General features: G+C 39.4%; 1 protein-coding gene across 1 annotated transcript in view; it reads left to right on the top strand.

Annotated features, from left to right (window-relative positions):
- Window positions 1–413: 413 nt before the first annotated feature.
- Window positions 414–11291, top strand: part of PARP15 (poly(ADP-ribose) polymerase family member 15) — a gene marked incomplete at its 5' end in the record, with an annotated part of 45117 nt that continues 34239 nt past the window's right edge. The window contains 1 exon segment of the mRNA XM_080807061.1: window positions 414–571. Coding sequence (XP_080663187.1) covers window positions 414–571 — 158 coding nt within the window.

The raw sequence follows: 11291 nt of genomic DNA, 5'->3' as shown, positions 1-11291 counted from the left end.
TTTGACAGCAACGTCTGTCTCAAATGGATGAGATAATCTATTTTTTTTAGATGTATTTATCTATTTATTTATTTGACACAGAGACAGAGGCAGAGAGAGAACAGGAGCAGTGGGGAGTGAAAGAGGGAGAAGCAGGCTTTCCCCTGAGCAGGGACGGCGATGCGGGACTCAATCCCAGAACCTTGGGACCCTGACCTGAGCTGAAGGCTGAAACGTCTGAGCCACCCAGGAGCCCCTGGGTGATAGAATCTTGAGGCAGCTGTTTTTGAGGTCTGAAAAGCATAACCTAGGGAACAGTGATTTGCAGAGAAAAGAAAGTGAAAGAAAGGGCACGAGCCTGTTGGGTGGGGCTGGGGCCCCATGAGTGGAGGAGTGGAGCTGGGGAGGACTACACCCTGCTCCCCTGGGCCCAGATGCCGGAAGCCCGACACCCCACACTCGAAGAACTTGCTCAGGAACTGGTGGCTGTGCCGCTGTGTACAGAGCCTAGGAGATCCAGAGGCCTAGAGCGTGAGGTCCGCCTCAACTGGGCAGCATGTCTGGCTGGCTGGTGTTCTTGCTTAGAGGAATGGTGAGCAGCGCCATGGGTGGGAGTGCGGAGGGCGGCGTGGGACACTGCAGGGCTGGGCTGGGGGAGACCCCACAGCCCTCTAACCCCTTGTCTCTGTGGAGGAGCTTACCACCCTGACTTGTCCCGGTAGAGGGTAGAGTGCAGGGCATCATTTTCCATGGAATCTTTGGTCTCTTTCCCCTTCACTTTAAAAGTTCCTCATACATTAGGGATAGTTATCTTTTATCTGTGATATATATTATGGCTATTTCCTTTCAGTTTGTCATTTGTCTTCTGAGTTTGCTTATGGTGGCTTTTTCTCCCATACAAACAGTTTTTTATTTTTATGGTAAAAACTTTTTAAAAAGATTTTATTCATTAATTTGAGAGAGAAAGAGAAAGCATGAGGGGGGCGGGGGCAGAGGGAGAGAGAGAAGCAGACTTCTGGCTGAGCAGGGAGGCTCAGTCCCAGGACCCTGAGATCACACCACCTAATGCTTAACCCACTGAGTCAAAAAATGGTGCCCCCCCCCCTTTTTTTAGTAAAATTTACCAATTTTTTATTTTATTGCATTTGGAATTTTGGTCATATTTTAATAACTTTCCCCAACACCTGGGTTATGGTCACCATTTTCATTTGTAATGGTTTATTTTTCACATTTAGATCTTTGATACATTTGGAGTTTATTTTTGTTTATGATTTGAAGCGTGGATCAAATTTTATCTTTTTTTCCGAATGGGTATCCAGTTGTCCCAACACTGTTTATTAAAAAGATTAGCACTGCTCAAGATACCACCTTTATCACTTACTAGATTTTTATATGTATTTTGACTGTTTCTGGAACTTATGTTCTATTGACATGTTTACTCATCTGTTGCAGAGGCTTTATTATATATTCTGCTGTCAGGGCTAGTTCCCCTAAGAGCTCTTCCTTCCTGCTGTTTTCCTAGCTGTTCTTGTCTGTTTATCTTTACTTATGAACTCTGGGACTGACTTCTGATTTATGATCAGTGACATAAAAAGCTCACTGAGGTTTATATTGGATTTGCATTAAATTTATAAATTACAGATAGCTGACATCTTGAGATGGTGTTGAGATGTTCTAACCAAGAACAAAGGATGCCATTTTTTTTAAATTTTTTAATATTTCTTTATTTGTCAGAGAGAGAGAGAGAGAACACAAGCAGGGAGTGTGGCAGGCAGAGGGAGAAGCAGGCTCCCCACTGAGCAAGGAGCCTGATACTGGACATGATCCCAGGAAGGGACCATGACCTGGGCCAAAGGCAGATGCTTAACCAACTGAGCCACCCAGGCATCCCAAGGATGTTGTTTACTTCTGTGTCTTTAAGGAGTGTTTATAGAGGTCTTTCCAAGGTAGTGGAGGAGTAGGAGACCTTAGTTTTCATCTGGTCCCAGTTATTCAGCTAGATAGCTATCACATCATTCCGAATACCTGTGAACTCAATTGCCGATCCAAGAAAAGAATTTCTATAATTCTACAAATAGAAAAACAACAACTTTCCGCAAGGTAGAAGTACAGAGAAGTGAATCCCAGGCAGTATATCAGAAGATAGACCTTGGGGGGCAAGAGCCTCTATAAGGTGGCTACCAGCAAGTGATATAGGAGTGGAGCACAACATTGGAACTTTTAGCAGTCTGCTCTGGTGAGGGACGTCCCTGCCTTCAAACTGCTCAGGGGGCAAAGTGGGTGTAATCCTGGGTGGGACAGTGTGGTCGCAGGATCCCTGGGGTCACAGAAAGACCCGGGGTGCCCGAGGGTGACATAGCTTCCAGGTATTGACATGGGAAAGCCAGCTACTAACGGTGAGCCCGGGAGTGGAGCTCTCAGCTTGGGGTTTCCATAATCTGCAAACCATGACACAGTCCAGCAACCGATTTCCAAGCAGGGGCCCAGAAAGTGGCAGAACCGTAGCGAGATCCGCCCCCCACAGCAGCATCGTGGGGCAAGCCACAGGAGAGGGTTTGGAGACTCAAAGTGGGGTCACGTGCCTGAGATAGAAACATTCTGTTACAGGCTGGGTGAGCATGGAGTGCAGCCAGAGACCAGGGAGACAGGAGTGAGTGACTGCTTTTCTCTGAAGGCTCACTGAGGAGTGGGACCCTGAGCTCTTGGCTCTGGGACTGAAGATTGGGAGGCCGCCATTTTCATTCTCATCCTCCAAAGCTGGCGGAAAGCCTTCAGGGAACAAAAGCCCTGCATAGATCAAATGGGAGCTGATAACTTAACCTGGCCACGGCAAGGGCGGTACAATTCCACCCAGGGCAAAGGACCTAAGATTCAGTACAACAGTCAAAGATCAGGAGAACATCTAGCTAAGACTAAGTTTACCAATTACACAGAATTGCAAAACTCCAGCACTAGGGGAAAATAGTATATAAAATTCATGGGTTTTTTCCCCTCATGATTCTTTAGTCTTTCCATTTTAATTTTTTTTCTCTTTCCTTTTCAAACGAGTTCTTATTTTATCAGCTTTTTTAAAAAAGTCTTTTTAAAATTTTCACCTTGACAGTTATAGTCTATCCTTTCATTATATTTAATTTTATTTATTTATATATAGAGATAGATTTTTCTTTACAATTTTGGGATGTAGTTTCTTTCTTTCTTTTTCTTTCTTTTTTTTTTTTTTTTGAAGTACAAGAGATAATTTTTTTAAAAAAATATTTTATTTATTTATTTGACAGAGAGAGATCATAGGTAGGCAGAGAGGCAGGCAGACAGAGAGGAGGAAAGCAGTCTCCCCGCTGAGCAGAGAGCCCGATGCGGGGCCCGATCCCAGGACCCTGGGATCATGACCTGAGCTGAAGGCAGAGGCTTTAACCCACTGAGCCACCCAGGCGCCCCAAGAGATAATTTTTTTTAAACTGTGGTAAAATATATACAACATAAAAGTTACCATTTTAACCATTTCTAAATGTATAGCTGTATGGCATTAAGTGCATTCACAGTGATGTGCAATCATCACCACCATCATCTCCAGAACTTCATCTTCCCCAACTGAAGTTTGGGAAGTACTCTAATTCCTAAACACTAACTCTATATTCTCCCCACCCCCCAAGCCCCTAGAAACCACCCTTTTACTTTCTGACTCTATGAATTTGACTACTCTAGGTATCTCATGTGGATAGAATCGTACAATATACAATCCTTCTGTGATCGGGTTATTTCACTTGGCTTCATCTCTCCAAGATGCATTCATGTTGTAACATGTTTTAGGATTTTCTTCCTTTTTAAGGCTGGATAATATACAAGTTTTCCATTTTGGCGAAGTCCAATATTCCTTTTTTTTTTCTTTTGTCACTTGTATGTTTGGTTTCATAGATAAAAAAACCATTGCCTAATCTAAGGTTACACATGTAGTGTCTTCTAACAAACACACAAAAATAAATCCAGGATATAGTGTATTGCTCTATTCTTTTCACCTGTCCCATTATATCCTCTCTCTCTATTTTTTTTAAATTTTCATTTAATTTTTTTCAGTTTCAGGTCTCTTCTGATTTATTTAGTGTATATTTCTGTGGGCTCATTGTTGTCATTTTAGTATTTTGTTCTCTTGTTCGTCTGTTCTCTGGATAGAATGAGAAGACAGAAAAACTCACCTCAAAAAAGAGAAAAGAGAACAAAATGCAGTACTGACTGCCGGAGACCTAATCAGTTTGGATATAAGTCAGTTGTCAGAACTAGAGTTCAGAATAATGATTATAAAGATACTAGCTGGGCTTGAAAAAAGCATAGAAGACACTAGAGGATCTCTTTCTGGAAAAATAAGAGAACTAAAATCTGATCGAGTTGAAATTGAAAAGGCTATTAATGAGATGCAATAAAAAATGGAGGCTTTAACTGCTAGGATAAATGCAGCAGAAGAGAGATTTAGTGATATAGAAGACTAAACAGATGGAGAATAAAGAAGATGAGGAAAAGAGAGATAAACAACTACTGGATCACGGGGGGGGGCGGAATTCGAGAGATAAGTGATATTGTAAAGTGAAACAATATTAGAATAATTGGGATCCTGGAAGAAGAGGAGAGAGAGGGGTGGGGCAGAAAGTATATTGGAGCAAATTATAGCTGAGAACTTCCCTAATCTGGGGAAGGGAACAGGCATTCAAGTCCAGGAGGCACGGAGAACCACCCTGAAAATCAATAAAAATAGTCTGCACCTTGACATCTAATAATGAAGCTTGCAAATCTCAGAGACAGAGAAAATCCTGACAGCAGCTCTGGACAAGAGATCTTTGACCTACAAGGGTAGAAACATTAGACTATTCACAGAGACCTGGGAGGCCAGAAAGGAGTAGCATGATATACTCAGGGTGCTAAATGAGAAAAATATGCACCCAAGAGTACTTTATCCAGCAAGGCTGTCTTCAGAATAGGAGAGATAAAAAGGTTCCAGGACAAGCAGAAATTAAAAGAATTTGTAATCACTAAACCAGCCCTGCAAGAAATATTAAAGGGGACCCTTTAAGTGAAGAGATAGCCCATAAGTAACACAGACCAGAAAGAAACAGAGACAATACACAGAAACAGTGACTTTACAAGTAATACAATGGCACTAAATTCTTTATCAACAGTTACTCTGAAAGTAAATGGGCTGAATGCCCCAATCAAAAGACACAGAGTATCTGATTGGATAAAAAACAAAACAAAACAAGACCCATTGATATGCTGTCTGCAAGAGACTCATTTTATTTATTTATTCTTTTAAAGATTTTATTTATTTATTTGTCAGAGAGAGAGCACAAGCAGAGGGAGCAGCAGGCAAAAAGAAAAGCAGCCTCCCCACTGAGGAAGGAGCCCAATGCGGGACTCGATCCCAGCACCCTGGGATCAAGATCCGCGCCAAAGGCAGACGCCCAACCTACTGAGCCACCCAGGCATCCCAAGAGACTCATTTTAGACCCAAAGACACCCCCAGATTTAAAGTGAGGCGGTGGATACCATTTACCATGCTAATGGACATCAAAAGAAAGTTCATAGCAATCCTTTTATCAGACAAATTAGATTTTTAAACCAAAGACTGTATTAAGAGATGAGGAAGGACACTATATCATAATTAAAGTGTCTATCCAACAAGACGATCTAACAATTGTAAATATTTATACCCTTAACATGGGAGCAGCCAATTATATAAACCAATTAATAACAAAATTGAAGAAACCGGATGATGGACATTAAGGAGGGCATGTGATGTAATAAACTCTGGATGTTGTGTAAGACTGATGAATCACTGACCACTACCTCTGAAACTAATAATACACTATATGTTAACTAATTGCATTCAAATTAAAAAAATGTTTAATGTTTTCTTATATAGAATATTTCTTGTTAAGCTTGTTTCTAAATATTTTATTCATTTATTTATTTTGCCATTTTACATGAGGTTTTTCATTCACTGTATCTTCTGGATATATGAATGCTATTGGCTTCCTCTCATTTAAAAATTTAAGGTATAATTTACATACAGCAAATTCATACTTCTTAGTGTACAGTTCTTTGAGTTTTGACAAATGCATACAATCATGGAATAACCACAAGATATAAGATATACAAAGATATAAAGATATAAAAAAGAGTTCCATCACTCCCCAAATTCCCACTGGTTCCTTTGTAATCAACTTCTGCACTCAAGGTGAGTGCCTGGCAAATAGTGGTCAGATTTTGGTCCCTATAGACCATGCTGCACGTGGTCTTTTGAGCCTTGCTGCTTTCACTTAGCATAATGCCATTGAGTTTCATCCATGTCGTTGGACCTATTGCTAATTTGCTATTGCTTTCTGATTTAATTCCACAGTGGAAATCAAGAGATGGACACTTAACTCACCGAGCCGCTCAGGTGTCCTTACTTTTGGAGTGTTTAAAGTTAACATTTTTAACCTATCAGGGGCTAATATATTGCGGTTAGGTGTTGATTGTGAAGTATGAATTTATATCTAATTTTATTTTCTTCATAATGAAAACTAACATTCTGAACAATATTTATTAAATTATGATTCATCTCTTCACTTTCTTGTTCCTTCCTCTTAATACTTATGTAAGCTTTTTGATACATTGATGTTTATATCTGGAATTTCTATTTTGCTTCTTGTCATATCATTTATTTTTAATTTAGGAACTATTTAGCTTTATAATTACTACTTAAAGATTTTTGTTGATTGAGTGGAGGATATAGAAAGTTCCCATATACCACCTGCCACCCCCCAATTCCCCCATTATCAACATTAGCATTTACTCTTGCTGTTGTACATTCTTTGAGTTTTGACAAATGTTTAATAACATATATCCACCATTACAGTATCATACAAAATAGTTTCACTACCATAGAAATCCTCTGTGCTCTGCTGTTTATCCTTCCCACTCCTCTAATCCCTGACACCCACTGACCTTTTTACTGTCTCCATAATTTTGCTTTTTCCAAAATATTATATAGTTGGAATCATATGTTAGCCTTTTCAGGTTGGTTTGTTTCACTTAGTAATGCGTATTTAAGTTTCCACCATGTTTTTTCATGGCTTGAGAGCTCATTTATTTTTAGTGCTGAATAATATTCCATTGTCTGGATATACTAAGGTTTATTTATCCATTTGCCTATTGTAGAACATCTCAGTTTCCTCCAAGTTTTGGCAATTATGAATAAAACTGCTATAATCATCCATTTGTAGGTTTTTGTGTAGACATAATTTTTTTAAGATTTTATTTATTTATTTGACAGAGCAAGAGAGCACAAGCGGGGGGAGCAGCAGGCAGAGGGAGAGAGGGAGAAGCAGACTCCTCGCTGAGCAAGGAGCTGGTTGTGGGGCTCCATGCAGGGCTCCATGAGGGGATCAATCCCAGGACTCTGGGATCATGACCTGAGCCAAAGGCTGACACTTAGCTAACTGAGCCACCCAGGCTCCCCTATAGACATACATTTTTAACTCTTTTGGGTAACTACCAACAGCATGATTGCTGGATTGTGTGGGAAGAATATGTTTAGTTTTGTAAGAAACTATCAAACTGTCTTGCAAAGTGAATACCATTTTCATTCCCACCAGCTATGTATGAGAGTTCCTGTTGCTCCACATCCTTTGCCTGCATTTGCTATTATCACCATTCCACTAGGTGTGTAGTGGTATCTCATCGTTTTTCTAATTTGCATTTCCCCAGTGACATATCATGTTGAGCATCTTTTCATATGCTTATTTGCCATCTCTCTATCTTCTTTGGTGAAGCATCTATTGAGTGACAGGGTCCGTGATCAAAGGAGCGAGACTGATACAAAGTGAAGGTCAAGCAAAGCTTTATTTCACGCCAGCACCGAGAATCAAACTGACCGGCGAGAGCCATCTCTTACAGAGAGAGCGACCACCCCCAGCTTCATAGACTAGCTTTTATAGAGCAAAGGCCATGTGGTTGAGCCTGGCCAATGAGATTGTCTCCACCTGGCCTGACTCATCCTTGCGTTCTGGGCTCTGTTATCTCCACCTGACCTGACCCGTCCTTGTATTTAGGCTCTATTATCAGGGACTGGTCAACCATATTGGTCGACCAACTTGCTTTTAAGTAAGTTCCTCTGGGGGGGTGGCGGGGATCAGTTTAAGTTTTACTGCACAAACAACAAAAAGGCTGTTTAACCAAGATGGAGTCGCTCTGGCTAAGTAGGTCCCTACATTGAGGTCTTTTGCCTGGTTTAAAATTAGGTTGTTTTCTTATTGTTGAATCCCAAAGGTCCTTTATATTTTGGGTAACAGTTTTTTATTAGTTATGTCTTTTGCAAATATTTTCCTCCAGTCTGTGGAAAATGGATTTTAAGGTGTAGTGTGCCGAGTCCCTCATCATTTCGTTTGGTATTGTCTTGTTTTTTAAAACACAGTTTGCTTTCATTTTGTCAAATTTTATAAATTACCACTTAACTGGACTTAAATTAAGAGATTTTATATATTACAATCTGTAATTTGGAGAGTATTATCATTTGTAATATATTTATGCAAGGCTAGAGACTATTGAGACTATTTTTGCCATTAATATTTAGATATCTTCTTAAAGTGATCTCATATATCTTTATCTATATTTTCTCTAAGAATTGATTTATTGACTCTTATTTTTTTTAAAGATTGTATTTATTTATTTGACAGAGAGAGAGAGATCACAAGTAGGCAGAGAGGCAGGCAGAGAGAGGGGGAAGCAGGGTCCCCACTGAGCAGAGAGCCTGATGCAGGTCTTGATCCCAGGACCCTGAGATCATGACCTGAGCCGAAGGCAGAGGCTTAACCCACTGAGCCACACAGGCGCCCCAATTCTTACATTTAAATAACAGTTTTGTTGAGATATAACTTACATGCCACAAAATTCACTCTTTAAAAGTGTACAATTCAGTGGTTTTTAGTATATTCATAGTGTTCACCACTGTCTATTTTTAGAAATTTTCATCACCCCAAAGAAGCTCCAAGTGCATTTGCAGTCACTCCCCTTTCCCTCCTCCCCACAGACCGGTAACCACTAATATACTTCAGTATTTGTGAATCTATGTATTTTGGACATTTCAGATAAATAAGATCATTTAGTATGTGGCCTTTTGCCACTGACTTCTCTCACTTAGCAGGTTTTCAGGGTTCATTAATGTTGATGAATATATCAAAACTTTGTTAGTTTTTAATGGCCAAATAATATGCCATTGTATGTATATACCATTTTTTATTTATCCCTTCAATTGATGGACATTTGGTTATTTCCACCTTTTGACTATTGTGAATAATGCTGCTGTGAACATTTGTTGTCTCAGTCAACTTGGACTGCTAGAACAAATACCATAGACTTGGTGGCTTAAACAGCATTGATTTCCCATAGTCTGGAGGCTGGAAGTCTGAGGTCAGGAAGTCAGCATGATAGAGTTCTTGGTGAGGACTCTCTTCCTGATTTGCAGATGACCCCCTCTTGTTTTTTTCTCAGATGGCAGAAAGGGAGCTCTGGTAGTTTCATCTTCTTATAAGGACACTAGTCCTTTCATGGGGGTTCCACTTTCATTACCATTTAAACCTAATCACTTCCCATCTGACCCCATCTCCAAATACCGTCAATCACATTAAGGATTAGGACTTAAGACCTGAATTTGGGGGATACACAGACATTCTGTCCATAGCATTTGTGAATTAGTTTTTGTGTGGACATATGTTTCACATCTCTATGGTATATTCCTGTCTGAGTGTAGAACATCTGGATTATATATGGTAACTCTAAATTTTTGAAGAATTGCAAAACTGTTTTCCTAAGTGGTTATACCATTTTCTATTCCAGCAAGGTATGAGGTTTCCAGTTTCTTCACATCCTTGTCAACACTTGTTATTGTCCATCTTATAAAATTTTAGTTATTCCAGTACATATGAAGTGTTAGCTCATTGTGGTTTTGATTTGCATTTTCTTAATGATGAATGGTGTTCAACATTTTGTTATGTCCTTATTGACCATGTGTATGTCCTCCTTGGAGAGGTGTCTATTCAAATCCTTTGCCTATTTTTAAATTGGATTATTTGGTTTTTTTATTGTTGAGTTTTAAGTGTTCTTTATATATTTAGATTACATGTCCTTTATCAACTATGCTTTGCAAATCCTTTCTCCCTTTCTGTGAGTTGTCTTTTCACTTTCTTGATGGTGTTGATGATTTAAAAAAATTTTTCACAATATGTGACTATGGTATTTGTAAAGAATGTTTTTGTTTTCCATCTTTATGTTTATCCCCATCTTTTCCATCTTTATATTTATCCCCATTTCTTTTCACCACCTTATTTTGATGACCAGGAAGAATTCTGAAAAATATATCAAATAGGAGTGGTAACAGAGCACATTTTTAGTTTTTGTTTTATTTCCTCTACTTCTAAGGAGAGTGGCTGTTTTGTTTCCTTTTTTTTTAATTGTGTTATGTTAGTCACCATAAAATACATCACTAGTTTTTGATGCAGTGTTCCAAGATTCATTGTTTATATACAACACCCAGTGCTGCGTGCAATTTGTGTCCTCCTTAATACCTACCACCAGGCTCACCCACCCCCCATCCCCTCCCTTCCAAAACCTTCAGTTTGTTTCTCAGAGTCCACAGTCTCTCATGGTTCATCTCCCCCTCCGATTTCCCCCAATTCACTTTTCCTTTCCTTCTCCTTATGTCCTCCATGTTATTCCTTATGTTCCACAAGTAAGTGAAACCATATGAGAATTGACTTTCTTTGCTTGACCTATTTTACTCAGCATAATCCCCTCCAGTTGGCAGGAAACAACAAATGTTGGAGAGGATGTGGAGAAAGGGGAACCCTCTTACACTGTTGGTGGGAATGCAAATTGGTGCAGCCACTTTGGAAAACAGTGTGGAGATTCCTCAGAATTAAAAATAGAGCTACCCTATGACCCTGCAATTGCACTACTGGGTATTTACCGCAAAGACTGTCCTGTTTCTTCCCTGTGAATACTATTAACTTCTGAATTCAGAGTAAGTCTCTTTATCATACTAAAAGTTCCTTTATTTCTCTTTCAAGGGTTAAAAACAATGAAAAATGGAAGTAATAATCTCTGTTCTCCTCATAAATAGCTATCCCATACCCAGTCTTCTTTATGACCATGCAACATTTTTATTTTGGTTATCTGTAGATTGCCCTTTCATTATGCAGTAACAGAAACTTCTTTCTTTTCAGTAATGAATTGTAACACTAGTAATTTATGTCAGTGGATGAGCATCATCATTTATTGTCTTGGTT

Source organism: Martes martes, assembly GCF_963455335.1.
Source record: "Martes martes genome assembly, chromosome: 1".
Lineage (NCBI taxonomy): Eukaryota > Metazoa > Chordata > Mammalia > Carnivora > Mustelidae > Martes > Martes martes.
The sequence above is the reverse complement of the archived record's forward strand: the minus strand, read 5'-3'. Positions and strand labels throughout refer to the sequence as shown.